Below are 22167 nucleotides of genomic sequence, written 5' to 3' on the forward strand. Positions count from 1 at the left end.
ACTATATGGCACTTGTCAAAGGCTAAGAAAACATACCCATTACCACATGCCAGCTGATAGATGATCACTTGACAAACTGTTTTAACTTGAGATGCTAAACATTACAGCGAGGCAAATTACCCCATTTCTAGCAGAACTGCTCATTGCTTTCTGAAGTCCTTTTGAAAGTGATGAAACAGCTAACTCCTTTCAAAGCTGTAACTGAAAGTCAGTTTATCTAAAGAGCCCTTCTACAGCAGTCATCACACTCTGGCCTCAAAGGACCGTAACACTTGTACTCTGGTAGTTCAGGGTTCTGTATCATTGATACTTCTTTCCTCTTCATCAGGGATGTCAACTGTCAATGTACCAGATTAAACCACTACAGCTATGAGGAAGAACTATCAGTTCTTTGCTGCAATTTCCACAGAATATAAAAATGCTTCATTCTGCCTCTGTTACAGCCTATGGAAGCACTGTATTTCAGAACAGCTCACAGAGCACTCCGACTGCTCTATTAATCTTCCTTTCACAGATTTACTGGGAGAAAAAATATTAAGTGAAATGAAATAGCTTGTCCCCATCTCTGCTCTTTAATATTTTACACACTAATAAAACTCATTTAACAGCTTCAGGATTTATCTTTTAGATCATCTTTGAGACTCTACAATACTAAAAATTCTGGTTTTGAAGAAAAAGCTCTTTCAAGAGAAGCAAACTCTTCCTCTGCAGCTGTATCAGCATTTTAGTCTTTCTGGCATAGCTTTTAACTACAGGAATATAGATCTTCAAAGGCTGAGAATCTGGATAGGACAAGATGTTTCAAGGTTAAGTGTACAATATACCAACAACTTTCTCCTAGCGGCATCCAAAAATACATAATCTCTTCTTGTGAAACTGTATTAAACCCTCAGAGCATTCAAACACAAAGTTAACAGACATCAGAAGAGCAGCCACCTCCCTCCCCCTCCATCTCTCTGGGGAGTCTCACTCTCTCCAGAAGCTGGATGCCTTTTGCATGTTTCTTTTTGCTGAGTAGCTCACAACCCTTTTCCTCAGTATTTGTAAGATCAGGCTGCCTGTGCCTTCAATAAACAGACGTCTAACAGCCTCACCTGGTGAAAGGCTAAGGAGCTGAGCAACTGCACATACCTCATTATATCGCCTCACAATTAGAGCTCAAAAAACTCCGAAGACATACAAGAACTTGCCAAAAAACAACTCTATGCCACGTGACTCTCCCAAAGTTGCTTCTTCAAATGCTATACACAGCTGTGAAGTTCATCATGGAGCATCTTCTTTAAATCTTTCCCAGAACATCAGTCTCATATGCCTGACTGACTACAAATGTCTTGAAAATGTTCTTTTTTCCTCAGTAGATGATATGGTTTATGACTTCCTTCCATCCCTTAAATAGAGACAGAAGGACAAAGACCAAGAACTGTATAAGGAATTAATTTACAAGTAGAAAACCAAGGCAAACTAACAACTTGTAAGCCAAGCCAATATAACCTGGGAATGAAAGACACTGGCAGAATCCATAAGCAACTTCAGAATTTGATTACATATACTCATCTCCATGTGCAGTATCTAATAAATTACTTTCTTTACAGTAACATTTCCAGAAGTATGAAGGATTAAACACATTTTTTGTTAAAGATTAAAAATAGCAAAAAGATCATAATTAAAAATTAGATGTGATGAACTATCCTTGCTGACATATTACAGGTACCTTAAGATATAATACACAGGACAAAATCACATCCTGGACGTGTTCAAGTAAGACTGCTACAATCAGCCACTGACTGTAATTTGGATATGCTTTTTCTGTTTGTTAGTGTCCAGTTTTACATTCTAAATTATGCATCTGATGACTTCTGATTTTTATTTAATAAATACACCAATAATTATTATTAATGAAATACAAATTTTGGCAAAAGACACAAAGTGAAGGTTAATACTGTTCTCATTGGAAAATTATACTTGACCTAATAACAAACATTAGACTAAGTATTTTAAGTTTGTAATTTATGGAATGAAACAGGAATAGCTATATCTTTATTTTAATCTATGAAAAAAAAAGTCATGACCAAATACTGGACAAGTGTTTTCAATCAAAACTATGCAATTCTCAAGATGCCTTAGTTTCACAGGGTTTTTAGAACAGATTTCACAGGTGATTTATCACACTGTTTATTGGAAGAGAGGAAGAGTAAGAATTTGTGACTATTTGTGACTCAGCATATTTTTGTCACAGTAAGATATTATAGTTCCTGAGGTAAATTATTTCACCTTCAAGTTTATATGTAAAACTGGTGTTTTAGTTTAGATAACCACTGCTGTAATTTGACAAGTGGCCAAATCCTCCTGCAAGTATCCTGATACCTATTTGAAATGCATTTCCCTCTCAGCCATTTGTACTGTACAGTCTCAAAGTACACTTTGATTTTGTAGAAATGAGGACACTTATTTGCAAGAGGTATTTGAGATATTCTTTGTGTGTAAGGACTTCTGATAAGACTGTATCACTTGAACTATAAGCTACATAACTGAAAATCTTTACCTGCTCAAGTTCCTGGTTTCCTAGATTTTCTTCATGCTTGTTAATATAAACACATGCAGGTTTAAGTACACTTATTTATTCTCTATTCAGTCTGCATATTCTTACATTACTGTAACAATAATATAACATTACATACAGACATCTGTATGTTATCTGCAAAAGAAATTAAAGATCAGCATATTCCACAGAATTCAAGGCACCCATTCCTGGGATGTCTACACAATGGCACAACCTGTGAGTGGGAAAGCTCAGTGACAACGCCACTTCCCAAACTTCTCTATCAGTGGGAGGACAGAAAAGGAGAATAAAGAAGGGTAGCTGGGAACAGCTAATTCTATGAAGCTGCCAGCATATCTGGTCTTACCCTCTTTTGTTCCATTGCAAAACAAAGTCAAACAGCACATTCTGATCAGTACATTCTTGCATATATACATCTTTCTTCTCTAACAGCTGCTCTGAGATTCCTTTCAGAAGCGAGGCATTGCACTACAGGAATATAGCTCTTCTACAGGACTACAGGTCTACACTGCAGGCTCAACTTTCCCTTCCTAAAATCCAGAAGGGAGTATGATCAAAAATGGTATAGCATCACACTATCCCATTTGGAGCTCAACCCACTGACTGCACTTTAAAAAATAGTCTGAATTATGCCTGAGCCCAAGCAAATTAATATTAAAATAGAACTGCTCAACAACTTCTGGATCTATAAGGAAACATACCTGCTGTCTGCTCATCAGAAAACACAAGCTTATTTGCCTGGACTAGCAAACAGAAGTATTTCATAATTTTATTCTGTGTTAAGATGTAAATACTTCAGAAAACACTATGTATGAAATTCAAAATATTCTCCAGTTGAAGGTGTTCGGAACAATGCTCAAGATAAAATATTTAGGAATTCATCAATAATCATCAATTTATGTTCATTTTCACCATTTCTTGCATAGTTTTTGAATTTTCTCTGGACTTCTTATCTTCTCTTTTTTACTACCTAGTTACCTCCACAAGATGGATGCAAGGATTTCCATCAGCACATTTAATGAAAAACATTTCTTTCAAGCAAGGCACAAAATTTAGATTTATTTGATTAATCCCAATTCTCGTTTTACATTTAGTACAAAAACCAACTTGAACGTAGGTGTAAATACAATTTCCACAAAGTAGTTCAATGAGATTTAAAATCAATTATGTACCCAGAACCATAAAGCACAACTAAAAGCAGCTCAGGATATACAGATTGCTTACCATAACTGCTGAAAGAGCTCATAATGTATGAATATATTTAACAAACTCCAGTAATAAGTTATCTCCTTTCTAATCTTTCATTTGAAACACATTTAGCAACTCTGTACCTAACAAAGGAAGCATTAAAGAATGAGAAGTGTAGATAAGTTTTAGTCAAGCTGAGGCCTAAATGAAACACACAATCAAAAATTAAATGACAGAACAATGACTTAAATATTTCAGCTGAACATTAAGAACATAAATGTTAAGATAATATAGAAAAATAGCAACAGGTTCAAAGACTTATTTACTTCTCAAAGAGCCTATGGTGTACTGTAGCTGCCTGAAATATTTCAACAATTATAGAAAATCATATTTCCAAGTTTGGTACATTTGTATTTTCTAGATGACATACATTTAAGACAACCATCCATGAACTTATTTACAAATAGGAGCTTACTCATTTTAAAATTTGTATTAAAAAAAAATCGGTTTTGGCACTACCCATAAGGCAATGGATGATATGTACCTAATATAGCAGAACACATAATGAAAGCCAAATCAGAAGAAAATCATATATTTTAGCTTTTTAAAGAAACTGTGAGACTTTAATTATAATTAAAGAGGAAATTAAAAAATCGGCATCTGCAAGTCAATAGAACACCCTATCCAAAATACTGATGATTCTTTCTATATGCAACAGGAAACAGCTTTAATCCGTGAAGCCACTGTGCCATGTCTTGTAGGAGAATCTGATACTTCTACAGTTATTAAATTATCAAACTAGTTTATTACCAGAAAATAGCAAAACATTTAAGGAGAACATGATTTTACTTTTAAGCTAAGCAGAAAAAAGAAATTACTCTGAAGTCCAGCCTTTGTTAACTACTTAAAGAAGTAACTTTGCCATTCACTTCACTGAGTAAAGACCACAGCTTCAAACTTTTTTTTATTGATATGAATGGTTTTAACAACTTCCTTTTTGCATTTCCAACAGCTTCAATGATAGTTGAACCTTAAAATTTTATTTCAGTGTTGCCACATTTGTGCTGCAAAGACTGCAAAAAGCTCAGATTTCATCAACTATGGATTAGATTTAAAAAATAATCTTTGCATTTATCTTAAATTTATAAAAGATTTTTTTTCCCCCTAAAACTTAAGGCAAAAACAATTTTTATTGGTTATGTTTCTTTAAATCTGAGCAGGTGTATGAGGCTGTTTAAATATCAAAAAAGCTAACGCCATATACAGTATTACCAACAAAAGTAAAGAATAAGGCAGCATGCACCCTTAAGATGAAAAGAAAATTTAATTTTACAAGATGTTTAAATAATCCAAAGGCAAAAAGGTCTGTCTCCCCTAAGAGTATCTTCATAAAACATGGAAAGTTTAGAGGACATCAAGTTACTAAAATATTCCATTCAATGTTTATACAAATACATTACTACAATTATAAGTATACATACAATCAACTGACATCTCAGTGTTAACTAATTACTTAAATTTACAAGACAAACATAAATAAAGCTGTTAAAACAGGCAAGTACAGTACTGATCTATCATTCAGCACAATGTATTTTCATTTCTTTCACCTTGAAAAGAATCAGATTAGAATTGTGCGAAGTCGTTCTCCAAACCTAGAAATAAAATGAAAGAGAATTAAGTATATCTATGCAGGTGTTATACAGCATGGGCATATTCCAAATGCTTAAGTCCTGTTTCCAGGCATATAATTTACCATTTAGCAACCTTTTGTCTGCTCTCAGAAGAGGCCACAGTCTTTAAGGTTATTTTTAATAATGACATCAGTTACAGCATCGAAAACAAACTGCACATTTTTCGTGTCCGTGGCACATGTGAAGTGAGTGTAGATTTCCTTCGTGTCTTTCCTCTTGTTAAGATCTTCAAACTGACATTGAATGTAAGCAGCTGCTTCTTCATAAGTGTTTGACCCTAGAAGGATAAAAATTGCTCAGTAAACAAACTGAGAAGGAACAAGATGCATAGGCAATCTTTGAAGGAAATGGCTCTTTGGAAATAGTTAACCTAAATCTGAAGGGGAATAGTTCCACAGCCATTGCTTTAAGATACCACAAATAAATTATGAAGGAAATGGCTATTTGGAAATAGTTAACCTAAACCTGAAGGGGAATAGTTCCACAGCCATTGCTTTAAGATACCACAAATAAATTATGAAAGAAACCTTCTGGACACATTTTTAAAAATAGGAACTAAGGAAACAATTCCAGCTGCAAGAAAAGTCTTTCCATTTACTTCAGCAGACGATGAAACAAATCATTAATGACCCATCACTGCTCCCTAGATTAGGATATTTTGTTTCTTTCATTCAAGTTACTTGCTTTCAATTTTTATGTTTTTAAAATCCTTGGGTTTTTTCCAAATCCAATTAAAGACATTTGGCATACACTTTCTCCCTAAGCTTTTTACCTCCAATGTGCTATTTTCAGTACAATGGAATAGTCTGAATTTACAATGAAATGATACATTAAAAAAACTAAGACTTGTTGAATGAAATAATCCTCTTTTGCTATATATTTCCTGAATAAGACACCTACTTCTAACATGCATGTACACTCCCTGTTGAAATACACTCTCACGTATCCTAAGGGATTTGTGCTAGCAAGAAAAATTACATCCAAGTACAAAAATACGAGGACATAAGAAAAAAGAATGGGCTAAATAAATTAATCTGAAGAGTAGCAACAGTTTCATGTAAATGCTATCAGTGAACCAGCATTATCTCACCCAGTTAAAAATATGCCTCTGACTTAGCACTATTTTATTTGTGGTCATAAAAACAACCTCTTCATCTTAACCTTTACTTCATTGAAGTATTTTAGATACCTAAACTTTAGAGTTATCAAGTTCCCCTTGATTTGTGCATCAAAAATGAGGTAATTTAACTAAAATTACTGCATCCCCCCTCCAATACCTGCATATTCAGGGTAGCAAATAGTGAGAGGACTCCTTTTGATTTTTTCTTCAAAAAGATCTTTCTTGTTCAGGAAGAGAATAATAGAAGTGTCTGTGAACCACTTATTGTTGCAGATACTGTCAAACAATTTCATGCTTTCATGCATCCGATTCTGTAATTGGAAGAAATACCTCGCATTTCAGACTTCAGTAGTAAGATCAGGACACATATCATTGAATAACTACGTTTCTAGCCTACAGAATCGCATTTTACCACAGGGAAACACAGAGAGGCCAAGACCACTACAAAGAACACTTCCACACGCAGGGTTTAATCAACCTTTTTTCTTTCTTCTCATTTCCAGGTTTAAGCTGTTTAATGTCTTAGGAATTTTTGGTGTGTTTTGACATTTTGGAGTACAGAGATTCTACAAGACTTGCTGAGTTACCTGAACTTGTCCTACACTGATTACATGTTCTGGATACTGAAAATTAAATTCTGCACCTATCTGAGATTCCAGCATAAGAAAAAGAGAAACCAAAAATGGTTCTACAGGACTAGAGAATGAAGTGAGCAGGAATTTTATCTCTTACCATAATTTTTAACTCTTCAGAAAAACTGACCAACATGTAAGTACTTTGGCCAAGCTCCAGTCATTTAAGAAGCAAGGTCCTAGCTATGACCTTCTTTGACTACATTTGACTTGGAAGGATTTTTTCCTTTCCCTTTCCTCCCTAAAATATATTCTATAAGAAGTTGCAGAAATCTGTTAATGATTCACACACTATAGACTAAGCATCAGGTTAGACCACTCTGTGCATACTGATATGGAGGAATCACACCCTGAAAGAGGGTAAAAGAATAGAGGGAGCTGGAATGGAGAAGGAAAATAAAAAATTCTGCAACTAAGGAAAGAAATCACAGAAACGCATTTAGAAAGAAAGAAAACCTGAAGACTGAGGAAAGAAAACAAAACACAAGGTAGAGTAGAAACAGAGAAGTCAAGCAATTTCTTATTAGATACTTCTAGCATCCACAAAGAGACTAAAATGTATACTACTGGTAATCTATCCTCATGAATTTATGCATCCTTTAAAACACGAAAGAGTGCAGCTGAAAAGAGTACTTGTCTCAGTATTCCTTCTGAAAATATGAGGAAAGACTTTGAAACCTGAAAGCATGAATTTTATCACCATTTCTCTGAGACCTTTCACACAAACCCCATACATCTTACAAAGCAGTAATACTCTAGAAGATTTATTTCTAGCTTTCCTTTCAAACTAATTTAGTTTGCAAGAACTAAGGTTTATCCAAGACATTCTTCAACATTACAGTACTTGCCATTTCCTCATCTTCGGCCAAGACCAAGTCATAATCACTCAATGCCACACAAAAAATAATTGCTGTAACACCCTCAAAACAATGAATCCACTTCTTCCGCTCTGATCTCTGGCCTCCAACATCAAACATTCTGTAAAACAGAAGTGCAAAGCAGGGAATGAACTTTGGAATTTCTAACTTTTTGAATGTTAACCAATAAAATCTGAAATTGTCAGCTATGTACATATGATCACATTTTTAAAAAGGCATAAAAACATCTGCACCATTTGTTACCATTTAATGTCTCAGTATAAAGAAAAAAAATGTATAAAGCCTTAAAAGCTTTCCTGTACATCATAAGAAAGGGCGAGATGAAAGCTAAACAAAACCATTTATTTACAATACTGTATTTCACAGTAAAATTGTAATCTATAAAAATAAAAATACAGTTAGCTTTACTAAATGTAAACTAGATGAAAGTGTTATTCAGCCTTTAGCCCAAATGAATTAAAAACTCTAAAATAATGAAAGGTATTGATGAACAGTGTAAGATTCTTTATGAGCAGCATGGTGACTAAGAGTTGGAAATAGTTCAATACTAAGGAAGCTGGATACAACTAACATTGTTGTTCTAGTATTCTGAATAAATATATGAAATATAATTTTCACTTCTTCAAATTTAATCTGGAATCTAAATCCTGGTGAGTGTCAGCTCCTCTCTTCACTAAACCAAACTGTAACTTGATATATTTTTCAACCATCCATTTTAAATAGGATTTTTTTAAGAAATGCTAATATTACTTTCAAAGTTCTCTTAAAAGACAAAACAAGCATTACATAATAAGAATAATTATTTTCCCTCTAATTAACACATTTTTTTTTAAATACAGTTAAGGGGAGGGGGGAAGCTGAGCTCTACAGGTGAAACTTGTTTCTCTTAAATTCTTCGCTTAGCAGGAAAAAACCTTTCTGAATGGTTTATCTGCAATTGTGCAAACTGAAGGACTTATGCAAGGTCCTTTCATTAGCATCATGTGTTTTTAAAAGCAAATGTTGCCAGAACTGCTGAGTTCTGCTTCTTTCAGACTATTTAAGCATAGAACATTGTTCCAGTACCCATATGAAATGGGATATAGGCCAAAAGGACACCAGATATTTCTTATGATTGCTTTCAGCTCTTTTTTAAGGTTATACAAGTTGTTTGTTCCAATCCTCAGCCTTGCGAAAGACTGGATTTAACAAATATTTTTTTGAAGCAGGGTGTTTACAAAAATATGATACATATCTGGAAAGCATCACAGATTACACACTTATTAAATCTGACCTGTATTTTTGTTATCCCCCTTTCCTGTTTACCCTGGACTGTAAGACTGTGAGGGGGCAGGCAGATAAAAAAACCTCCTGATGTAATGTTAGCGTACTACATGACTAGGTAAACTGCACTTGAAGGGGTTCAATTACACTTGTTATTTTTAGAAATCTTCAAGTGTTCTGAGTTGCTAGACTTTAATTTAAAATAAAAAAAAAAACTAAACAAAAAACAAACCCAAAACAAACCCAGAGTAAAAATAAAAAGACCCTTTGCTTTCCAATCAAAAACTATCAGAAACATCATAACCTTGAATGAGGTCTTCTTGTTTATGCTATTGTGTGAGTGATGATGCTCATTGCCTGTTTTAATATTTTACAATGGAATAATGCCACCTTAAAAATACCTTAAAGATGACTCCTGTTAGAATTTAGAAATGAAAAAAGGATTCCTCAGAAGTGTTCCTTACCTTCACAGACATCTTTGAGGGGAAGTCTCTGGATATCACCCTATATAAATTCAAGTCAGCCACCTACTCCTAATTAGTTCTCAAATAATTAGTGATGGCTGTACCCAAAGGAAGATATTTTGTACTTGTATACCTTAAAAATTAATATCTTAAATTTTAGTTGTTACCTCTAGTAATTCTAATGCTAATGTTTTATAGTTTTGTATTAAGAGCTGAATTTCCATAAAAAATGGTTAGTTTATTAGAAGAACATTTCTACAAAACAAGGTGTTCTTTGAAGGCAAAAGCAGTAAATAATCAGTCTCAATTTCTGAAATAATCTATATAAAACATAATGAAGATGACTTGCTATTTGCATTTGAGATTGAATCAATAATCAAAGCTAGGCTAAGTGCTTTATAGAGAAGGCAGAAATGAGGCTCAACCTCAAAGAATCTACATGCACACAGCAAAACAGGAAAGATAATGAAAACCAACTGAAGTACATGATATTGCACAGCTAGTTGCTTACCCTCATCTTGGTACAATCAAGCCTTTTATGCCTTTAGTTCACCTTAAAAGTTCTTTTCAATGTTATGGAAGAGTATACTTCAAGCCCTTCCAATAACTCTAAGTTATCACTATCTCCTAAAGCACCTAAAATTTAAACACCTGCTGTACAGGTGTTTTACGTGACAGCTAAATACTTCCAAAGGCCTGTCTTAAAATTTACGCACTTTACAGAAGTGTAATCGTATGGTCCTTGTAATAGACTTTATAGGACTGTAATGTTTTTAAGAGTCCCAAAAATAAGTACAGACTGGAAGTAGCCATCTGCATACAAATTCATTGACTGCAGAAGAATTTAAATCCATCTACAACAGGGACTGAACAAGAAACATTAGAAAGTGAGTGAGAAAATTGATAACTCTTCAGAATACTGAAGACCTTTTTTGAGGCTTGGCTAAGGACTACTCTTAGGTTTGCAAGAGGTTCATTCCCATTTAACAGCTATTATTTTATGGTTTAACATGAATTTTGTATACTTAAACCCTCAAACAAGGAAACAAAATATATTTCTACAGTCCTGATGTCCCTGAAGCATCCACATTACAGTACTCACTATGCATTTACATGAAAAAAAGCCAAACATACTTCCCATTAAGATACTAAACAAATATATTGTACAGATACGACAACAATCTCTGCACAATTTAAATGCAGATGTAATGCAAGTTTTACTGAGTTTTCTGCCCATTCTTCCTGATCAGCCATTATACTACCCTATGCTTTCATCATGAATGTCTTTGGACATGAATTGTTCAGAATATTAGCATTATTTTGTCAATCCCACACAACAGGAAACATAAGTCATAAAGTACTAAATAAAGAACTACCTTAAAGTACAACACATACTTTAATTAAGTTCTCCAGGAAAATGTATTTACTTTTTCATACACCACCACCAAATGTTCATAAGCCTCTGGCCCTCCAACTGAATTTAAAGAGAAGAATCTGATAGACAAACAGCTACTTAACGTTGCAAAAAATTAAGCATTTTGAGATTTAATTTATATATAAAATATCTTTACAAAAAGCTTCCAATAAACCCAAAGTATTCATTAATTAATATTTGCATATTTATTTCTGAGTTATTACAGGAGTTCCAATGACTCCCCACATCCCTTTGGAAAATTCAGCCAAGTGTGTGGAATTTTTTTCATAGGAAAAAAAATGATGGGAGGTGTCAAAGTTGTGGTTAGACATTTATGTTAAATTACATCATTGTACTTTACAGAAACAGACATGAACATGCAGCATGATTTACATACTTAAAATGAAGATCTTTGAAAGTAAAGTGAGTTTCCACTATTCCTGTAGTTTTCACTCTAGTCCTGAGAACATCCTGTTGGGTTGGAATGTAGCTGGTTTGTGCTATCCTGTCCAAGTCATTCAAGTAACTGAAGGTAAAAATAAATACTGCTTTCAGTTAATCATAAAATAGTAACATAATCACAAAGAAGGTCTAGGTCACTTCATTATATTGTGCTTGACTTACTTTATAAAATAGCTTTCTCTGAGGTAAGGCAAAAAACAAGACGCATAATTGCCCTGAATTTTCCAAGGTTTTTTGAAATAAGCTTTAGAGGCACAAGATACTTCATTCAGAAGAAAGAAAACATATCCAACTAATTCCACTACAAAGAATTCTTCTTCTGAAATCCCAAAGTGCAAACAAGGTTCTGTGTGCACCAGTGTTATTTGCACTCACTGGAAGAACACCTTCCTCTTTACAACATAATGAACTACAAGTTACTTTGAAAAACCAAAGCCCAAAATTACCCTGGATTTGATAACAAGTATGAAAAGAATAACTCAGTGTTTTAGCTAGAGTTAATGTGTTTAAGCAAATGTTTAACACATAACAATTAAATTTCTATGGAGAATTTCTAATTGCACACTTCTTCTACAACAGCATACTTTCATTACCAATATTCCTGCAAAGCAGGCTAAGCAGCCCAGCATTTCTAAAAGCCATATAAATCTTATTTGTGCTTTTTCCATAGTAAATAGGGAAAGCATTATGATGTTCTTTCATTGTAACCGGAAGTTTGGAATTTTAAGGATACAACTGTATGGCTGGAAGAACAGTCTTATGAAATTGGAGGCAGAGTTATCTAAAACAACAAAATAGAACCAAGGAGGTTACCAGACAAAAGTGATCCACACTGAAGAAAGTTTGTGCAAATGGTATCTCTTAAGTCAAAGAGATCTGTCATCGTGAGCTCATCTTGGTTCCATCTACCCTCTGTACCCTTAGAACTTCAGCAAACAAGTAACAGTCATGCTGTAAGTATCAGTGTTATTTCAGTACAATTTGATCATATTTCTATTCATTCAGCATGCCTATAACTACATAACTCCAGCTGTAGTCTTCTCAGTTACCACAGCTGCATGTTTTTTGTTTATGTAATTCTAAAGAACAGAAGTACCTCATTTTAAGGAAAGTGAAAATCAACTTCAAACACTACAAATTAATTCTGAACGATAAAGCTTTAAAAAAATTACCCTATGAGACCAGTATCACTGCTATATTGTTATTTACCCTCTTATCACTCTTTCAGTGGACACTTTTCCTTGACTGACTTACCATTACTTGCTGCCATCACACATTATTTCTCACACCCTTGATTCCTTACTATTTTCCTTTTCCAGTGAAGTACCCTAGCATAGAAGACATCCTGATTGTTGCCTTTGCTCAACATGTTTTTAACAGACTGTTAATTAACAAAGAAAATGCAGCAACATTGAGCCACAGAAGAAACTACTATGAACATGACAGTAGTATCCTCAGTAATACAAAATCACATCACACAAGTTTCCTGAACATGTTCAGATACCAAACAAGTAGTCATGTTTTTGTAATAAAAATGCCATGAAAGTTATTTTTGTCTTCCTCAAGAAGAAGAAACAACTGGTCAGGTCATGACTCATTGATAATTATACCACATCTCTTCCTTTCCAAGCTTGAAGATTATTTGGAGCATTTTGACCTAAGTAGGCAGTATCTTTGTTCAGGTACTTCCAAGTTTTCTATTTATATGGGAGCAGAATTCCTCAAAAGATGACACTTCCTTTAGCTACTACTTATAAGATGAAGAGACTCTTGTTTGTCACATAGTACTTACTAGGCAGCAGAGTCATTAAGCTGGTATTCTCTAGATCTGTTGAAGCAAGCTTGAACTCCACTGTCTTTCCACAGTCTCTTGATAACTCCAGCAAGCTCTGAAGTCATAAATCCTTCTTCTGCTGCTCCAGCTAACACAAAAAGTTGGCGAGCATCATCCTTTAGGATGTAAACACAAAGTGGAGACATGAACATTGAGAAATACAACAGAAGTATTATCACCTAAGAAATACATTCAGCACATTAATTACTGTCTTAACGTGGTAAATGTGAGTCTAACCGAACAAAAAAAATTGAAGGAAAACAACCGGGCTTAGTGTTCTGCATAGGATATTAATTCCCACATTTTTCAACAAGAGAAAAAGACTAGTAAATTAAATTTCTCGTTAGCTGATATTCTGATCAGTTTATAACTTTTATAAACAGAAGTAATAACATATTGTGCTCAAGTCTAAAGTAACCTTATTTGCTTACCAAATACCACAAACTGAACAGAATTGTTACAATGCATACTAGAACCTTCAATAATGCAGATATACATTGACTGACTGAAGAAAACACATTAATCACTTAAGCTTCAAAAACCAACTTTGTCTGAAAGTAACAAATGATCATTTTTTACCAAATCCTGCATCAGGAAATGGAAAATTATTTTTAAAAACCTTTCTAGATAGATCAGTTACAAATATCCATTACCTTAATTGTTCCACAGAGACCAAGTTTTCCCAGTAATCAAGCAAACATTAAGATTCCTGAAAGAGTAATGCTGGATTTGAAGACTACATGTAAGGACTGCCTTTGAGAATAAGGTTAATGGAGTACAGGATGCCCATCCACCAGTCTCCTTTAACAGAATTTGACTGATTGGCTACCTTCATTCAATTCTGAGTGAGGTAAGAATCTTTAAAATGTTAGCCCTTGTAAGGCACTGGAAAGAAGAAGATAGCAGGTGGTAGAGAAAAGAGATCCATACACATTAGTACTTCACTGTTGGTAGCTGCCTGACCTTGGTTATTAGCCCTACATGATCTAATGCTAAGTTATGTCAGCCAGAAAAATCAGCATATTTGTGGCTTGTAACTACTACCCACAGCATGTACTGTTTGTCCAATGATTATGAAAACAGACAATACTGGAAAGGAGAAAAGAGAAACTTGGGCACATCAGCTGGGAACTGAAAGCGTTTCAGTAAAGAGAAGGATTTTATAAAGCAACATATAAGGTTATTCTCATAAACAGTTAAGTTAATATATGGATGCTATTTGTAGAAAAATCCAGTTCTGTCACTTTTGCTGTTCAGACAATAAGCTGTGGGGGAAAACCAAACCAAACATTTCAGGCTAAGCACAGGAAGTAGTGACTGTTCTCAAGATACTGTCTGCTGTAAAAAATAATCAAAGATCAGGAGAGGGAAATTGTTTACAGATGGATTCAGTAATACTGATATTCATAGCTTGAAACAAAAAGCTTGCATACAGTTCAGTCAACTCAAGGCAAACTTGAAGAGATTTTTATGTATATACATATATACATATGTAGCTATACATATCAACAGCAGGTATCTGATATATATCATTCTATAATTCTTTCCAACCCTAACTATTCTATGATTCTATAATATAGTTGAAAAAGTATTTTGAAAGCTAGAGTAGCTACACATCCAAAACTAAGCATTTGTCAAACAAATTAACAGAATACTGATCACTGTGCATGCACAGGACAGATAGCGGGTTGCACTAATCATTACATTTAAGAAGCCCAGAGCAGTAAAGACCAAAGGGCTGGATAGTCAGATCTCACAGACTGTCATGTGAGCAATATGCCTGCACTCTAGAAACTTGAATGACAATTCTGGTCTCGAGTCTTGTTTGTGGATGCAAATACCAAGGACCTACAACTCACAGAATGCAGCAGATCTTGAAGAAGAGCCAATATATTAAGATACATGATGGAAACAGCTTAGAAACTAAGAGTCAGTTTTGTCATTAATGATTATGCCATTTTATATCTAACATGGTCTGACTTTTCAAACACTCCAAATTTACTCTGTTTCAAATAGCTCTAAAATGGGATGGGGTGAGAGAGCTGAGGGGTGCTGGTGGAACAAGAAAATAAATTTAAGCCCAAACATTAATATACAAAGTGGTCTCTGTTACCCCTTTCCAAGTATGACCAGTACTACAGACAACACAAGTTAGTATGCAAATTTTCATTATTAATGAATGCTAGATACTTTCCTCTAATTATACTGGAATGGGATAGCTTTTTCCCTGCATATCATGATTTTTATTTCAGATTTCAATTTGATTTCAAATGAGATAAAGATTTCAAATGAGATGAAGAAACTGATTTAGCCATCTCTCCAGATAATTACAGCAAATTTCACATTTAGAAAATGGTCTATAGTCCTTTAAAGTACATTCAGTAAATGTCTCTCAAAACAGTTTCTACTTTAGTATTGAAACATCCTGTAGGACAAAGGAAAATACAACAGTCTTGAGACAGACTGAAGCTGCTGGTGTAATCCATGGTCTGTTGATTCAAGAGCTTTAAAAAAAGAAAATGTTAAACTCTGCTTTACCCTCAGTCTTATGACAGAAATGAGTGTACGATTTTTCCAAATAAACGCAGGCCACTTAGAATAAACCCCTCAGAAATGTAAGGAAAAAAGTCTGAACATAAGAGTTTTCATCAGGAATTGCAATTTTGAGTTTGTTTGTTTCTTTTCCCTCAAAAAAAAAAGGAAGAAATTACAACAAAATAGAATAACATTTAAAAAGCCACATTATAATAATCAAGGAGTATGCATACTTTATTTTCTATAAGTGAGACTGATGTACAACTGATGGTCTGAATTCCTTTTTCCATTTCTGACGCTACAATTGACGTTCCACAGCAGCGTTGCTCTGAAAAAAGAATGTGGACCACCAAGACCTGCCTAAGTGCAAACGGATGGACAGCTATTTTAAGATTATCCCTGACAAGTTTGCCTCATCATTTACATAGCTCTCTGAAGTCGAGAAACTCAAGATGACTTCAAATTGATATCATGCATAAAATAGCCCTCAAAATCTTGTTAGTCATTTTATCTGCTAACACCTAAATTTACTCCTCCTCCGTTTTCTCTTTCTATGTATTTAGTAACACGAGTCTACCATCTGCCTCTTTCCAACATTAACTGCCAGACTCCCGAGAGGACTCCATTGCGCAAATACCGAACTAACATGCAATAAGATACTGTTGTTGCCCTGGAAAACTTTAGTCTTAAGGAAAGACACCAGCAAACACGAGAATAAATGTAGAAAGGAATAACCAGTGAAAACAAAGCTTCTACTAGTTGTGCTTATAATTAAAGAGGTGTCAGACAGAATTAACATCTGCACATAAAATAGTGACTATCAAAGAGCATAATGAAAATTAACTAGTAATCCACAACTGCCTATTAGATTTAGACTTCAGATACAAGTTTATGACCCACTCTATGTAAACTGATGAATGTTTGTATTCCTTTGACAACTATACATAACACATTTCACAAGGTCACTGAAGATACACGCTGGTATACTAGAGCTAAGCTAGTTCCTGCTTCAAAAAGGATACTGGTGAGCTTTCTGTATTCTGACATTATTTTCTATGGAAATAAAATGAAAGTACACATTCTGAACTAAGTTTCAGTGTTACTCAGTCTAACAGCTTTGATGATCAATTTCAGCACTGCACCAGAGTGTACTCCTGTAGCCAGAGGATAAGCAAAACCACTTAAGCTCAGCATTTTACAGAGATTCAGAGCATCTAACCTCCTGAGCAGACATAATCAGGGTCACCAGAGGTAATATTATAGGGTTAGGACTGGAGAAACAATAAACCAAAAGAATCAATTCTGCAGACCAGCTTTAATAGGTGGAATGGCAAACAGACCCATCAGAGCTTTGTAGGTGGGACATTAGATGAAATGAGATGGAAAAGGTGCAGAAAAGGTCTATACCTTGAGGGAAATCCTTAATCCACATGATGTGAAAAATGGGATACCAGCAGCAGGGCTATGCCCATGTAAAATAAAGTCCTCCACAATGGAGATTAGTATGAAACAGGATCAATCTCAGAGGCTGGAAATGTTTTAGGCATTGCTGTGCCTACCATCTAATAGTGAAGTGCAGACAGCAGGTAGATGCCTACCTATTTAAACTGTTTTTAAACATGCAGATGTCTAACTGAAATGACTTATAGTACGTAACAGCCCGCAAGTCCATACAAGTAAAGAGACAAAAGTGCATAGTTTAATGTTTTTCAAAACCTCCCTAAGACTCAGATATTTAGTTCTCCAAATTTAGGTAGAATTGGAGAATTCTATCTAAAGAAACAGTTACTGTGAATCAGCCCAGTGCTGACTGCTGTGTGGGTCACCTTGCCATGTAAAGACCAATGACATTTAGTTTTCAATTAAACTTTTTAGCCTATAAGGAAGATTTCTGGACATCTGGAGACTTTCAGGAAATAGTAACAGACAAAAATTGAAAATGAATGGATATTTCAACTGTGTATCTGTGTGTGTACTTCAATACTTACAGCCCTGCCTGGATCACCAAAGTCTATCTTCAACCTCCCCATCGCTCTAATGATAGCAATAATGGACTGAATGGTGTTACTGTAGACAACAGCTTTGTACTGTTTACATTCTTCTTCTGAATAACCAGCTTCATGGATAATCCTATGAAAGGAGAAAAAACATAAATTCTCTATTCAAATAAACAAAATATTTCTCTAGGATAGTATTTCACCATACTTACTTCATTTGTTTGACAATTGTGCTTTTCCCTGATTCACCAGCTCCTGAAAAATAAACGTGTGAAAACTGATTAGACTTTCAGTGATCTTTGAAAGTACGTTTAGTTTCCATACTTCAAATACATAACCAACATAAAAAACTTCAGTATTTAAAAGTACATTAGCTAAAAATTAATTTTTTATATCAAAATGTGTCTTGAGTCAAAACCAAGGCATTGTAAGAACAAATCATATAGTTCTAAAAAGTCTTGCTTGTCTTTTTACATAAGTGAGCATATTCTTTACACAGTCACTCGGTGTTTCTAATGTAAACTTATGCCAGTTGTTCAACTTCAAAGGGGTCTAAAGCTCGATACAGCAAAGTATCTTTTAAATCAACACCTAACCAAAAACCTCCTTTATAAATTGTTCAAACTGTATTAATGGTCTTCAGTATTGCAAATAAGCATCTTCAAACTCTTCACAGTTCTAGTCCTTGTAACCATCTTTTTGGCCCTCGCAAGAATGAACCAACACAGACAGACTCCTTTTTTTGTTGGAACAGATTGCATGAGGTTTGCCAATGTGCTAATACCCTTCTCAATGTTTTAAAAAAAGTGATAAAAAAAAAAGGGATACTATGTTAAAATATGAAGCTTACAAAAACAATTAGCATGTCTATCAGCAGATACAAAAAAAAATTGTGTTTTTTGCTGCCTCAACCACCTTAGTTTACCTCCACTTACTTTAGTCTGCTTCTTTCTCTGAAAAAAATATGGAACTCTTAGAGGTGTGATCTAATTCCTTTAAACAGCATACTCCCAGTTTGTGTGTGACTTCTGCTGTATGTATCCTCCCTCCTACATTTCCTCTTTCTCAACATGGTTTTGCAGAAGTGAGTATAATCTTCAGGGTCTACGGTGTTTCTAATGCAAACAGATCACTGGCTGTCCAAGTGCAATATAATTAAAAAACCCTCTTCTTTAGAGGTCACTGTGACCATAGGAAGCCACTGATAAAGGCTGTATTTATTCATCTTCAAAAAAGGGTCAAGAAGGGGAATCTGAAGCATTATGAGAGAGTCAGCCTCATCTCAATCCTCAGACTAACTATACAGCAAATACTCTTGGAAGCAATTTCAGGCATGACTGGGAATTGCCAGGATGGCTTTACCAAGTGCAAATTGCACCTAACTTGGTAACTTTTTGTGAGGAAACAGCTGGTTTGGGGGATGGAGGACACCAATAGATGTGATTTACTTTGACTCTAGTAAGGCTTTCAATGCCACCTCCCATAGCATCCTTGCACCAAATTAGATGTCAACTTCAGGCTGCCTGAAAATCTGCCTAGACAGCCAGACTTAAAGGCTTGTGGTCAACGGTTTAAAACCTAACTGGAAGCAACTCAGAAGAGGCAATCTTCAGGAGACTACACTGGGCTATTAGAGTTTAACATCTTCATCAATGTTCTGAAACCCAGGACGGCATGCACCCACATCAAGTCTGAAGGTGATATCAGCCTGGGAGGCCAGGAACTGGTGACAGTGTTGGAGAATAGAGGGTCCTCAACAACCTAGAGAACTGAGCTGACACTCTCATGACAGTGAGAAGAAACAAATGTGAGGTCCTGCAAGTGTCACAGAATAACCCATGCAACAGTACAGACTTTGGGCTAAGTTAGGGAACAACCCTGCAGAAAACAAATCTGGGGATCCAACAAGCTGAAGAGGAAGTAGTGAGCCCTCGTGGCAATGAAGGTCAACCACATACAGGGCTGCTGCTCTGGGATGGAGTTAACTTTCTTCACAGCAACACATATGGTTTGGTACTTTGGATTTGTGGCTAAACCAGTGCTGGGAAGACACTAGTGTTGCTATTGCTGAAAAGTGCATGCACAGCATCAAGGCTTTTTCTCTTTTCCACCCTGTCCCCACCCCTAGCGAGTAGGCTGAGGGTAGACAAGAGGATGAGACAATTGGCCCAAGTTGACCAAAGGGATATTCCATACCACATCATGCCATGCTCGGCAGTAGAAGTTCATGGAAAGGAGGAAAGGGGACATTTCTGGTTGTGATGTTTGTTATAACCTTTGGAAGGTTAATTATGAAGGGTCTGAAGCACTAGAGTACCCAAGTCTTACAATGAGTGGCTGAGGGAACTGGGGTTGTTTAGTCTGGAGAAAAGGAGGCTAATGGGAGACCTTACCATTCTCTACAACTACCTGAAAGAAGGTTGTAGTGAGGTGGGTGTCAAGTCTCTTCTCCCATGTAACAAGTGATAGGACAAGAGGAAATTGCCTCAAGTTGCACCAAGGGAGGTCTAGACTGAACATCATGAAAAATTTCTTCACTGCAAGCACTGGAACAGGCTTCTCGGGGAAGTGATTGAGTTACCATCCCTGGATGTATTTAAAAGACATGTAAACATGGCGCTCAAGGACACGGTTTAGTGGTGGACTTGCCAGTCTTGGGCTAACAATTGGACTTGATGATCTTAAAGGCCTTTTCCAACTTAAATGATTCTGTGATGCGACCCACACATGCTGAGGCCCTGCTTTCCAGGAGGTGGCCAAACACCTGCCTCCCATCAAGAGGCAGAGAATTAATTCTTCTCTTTGCTTGCGTGTGTGAGCTTTTGCTTTTCCTATTAAAACATCATAATCTTGATCCACAAGTCTTTTTGCTTCCTTCTGTTTTCTCCTTATCCTTAGGGAAAGGAGAGCGACCACATAGCTCTGTGGGCATTTGGGCTGTTTAGCCTGGAGAAACCCTGGCCAACAGTTACCACTGCTGCACTGGCAAAACTGCAGTCAACAAGTTACAACAAGTCAAAGAAGCTGTTACTCCCCAGCAGCCAGCATTCATAATGCTGGATGTGAGTACTATGTACTGTTCACCCCTCCTCAAGCATCCAGTAAATGAGATATTGATAAACTAGACAAAAACCAGTGGAAGATCTTAGTTGATTAGAGGGCTGGTGCACAAGGCATACAAGGAAAGCTACACAGAACTGGCCTTTTTAATCCTGGAAAGACTACTGGTGCATGGGGTGGGGCTGTGTGCTGGTGAGGTGAGGTGTGTGTCCAGTTGCTGTCCTCTCCATAAAACCCACTTGAGACAGCTGCAGACAGAAGCAAACTCTCAGAGGTACACAGCAAAAAGAAGTGAGGCAATTGAGAAGCTGCAGCACAGGCAGTTTCAGAGACATGTAAAAGGGCACCTATGCCCATGGAAGAGGTTAAGCACTGGAACCATTGCACATAGAGGAAGCAGAAACTCAGCCCTGGAGATGTTCAGGATTTAACTGGACAAGGCTTTGAGCAACCTTATCTATTCTGTTGTTAGTCTGGCTTTGAGTCAAGAGTTGAGCTAGATACCCTCTGGAGGTTTCTTCCAACTTAAAATACTATTTCATATCAGTGTAATAGATTATTTCTATACTTTTGTCTCCTGTAAAGTGATGTCTTTGGGACATCCTATTAAACCAAACATGTAGCTTCATGACAGGCTCAAGCCAACTTAAGACTGGCTGCCAGTAGTTGTCCCACCTCCTCCCCGACACTGCTACTGATGTGATGTGATGACACTGCTAATGATGACTAGACTTCCCTTACTCCAACACACAGCAGAATGAGTGTCAGCACCAACAGAAGCTAGCATGCTGCAGAATTAACTAGATAAGGAATAAAGCAGGCCTGTCAATATCAATCCAAGATTGCTTAATGTCATCTTTAGCTAATGTCCAAGTAAAAGACATTTTTTATAGACCTGCAAGTTTCTTCATAGAGCAGCAATAGTTCTCAGACTCTGAGCCGCCATCAAAGCTCAGTATCAGTATATTATTATAAACAGAAAACAGAGACACTAGTACAAAAGTCATTTGTTACTGTGACACCAGAAGCATCTGTAAACCCAAAACTTTACCTGTAAATATATAATCAT

At 35.8% G+C, this 22167-nt stretch overlaps 1 protein-coding gene across 1 annotated transcript; it reads right to left on the bottom strand.

Annotated features, from left to right (window-relative positions):
* Positions 1-5183: 5183 nt before the first annotated feature.
* On the bottom strand, positions 5184-18288 carry GNAI1 (guanine nucleotide binding protein (G protein), alpha inhibiting activity polypeptide 1). Its single transcript, XM_010023451.1, has 8 exons — positions 18251-18288; positions 18030-18171; positions 13465-13622; positions 11608-11736; positions 8040-8169; positions 6717-6870; positions 5502-5716; positions 5184-5400 (listed from the first exon to the last, which is right to left on the bottom strand). The coding sequence occupies exons 1-7, from the start codon at positions 18253-18255 to the stop codon at positions 5526-5528; spliced, it is 909 nt and encodes a 302-aa protein (XP_010021753.1). The 5' UTR covers positions 18256-18288; the 3' UTR covers positions 5184-5400; positions 5502-5525.
* Positions 18289-22167: the final 3879 nt, after the last annotated feature.

The sequence above is a fragment of the Nestor notabilis genome, unplaced genomic scaffold (genome assembly GCF_000696875.1).
Source record: "Nestor notabilis isolate BGI_N333 unplaced genomic scaffold, ASM69687v1 scaffold1581, whole genome shotgun sequence".
Classification (NCBI taxonomy): Eukaryota; Metazoa; Chordata; class Aves; order Psittaciformes; family Psittacidae; genus Nestor; species Nestor notabilis.

Excerpts from the sequence above, each read along its gene's own strand:
- GNAI1 (XM_010023451.1), bottom strand. Across the intron at positions 13,623-18,029 it reads TTGGTGATCCAGGCAGGGCT|GATGATGCTCGCCAACTTTT; the intron begins GTAAGTATTGAA and ends TACATCCTAAAG. Across the intron at positions 5,717-6,716 it reads TTGCTACCCTGAATATGCAG|GGTCAAACACTTATGAAGAA; the intron begins GTATTGGAGGGG and ends TTATCCTTCTAG.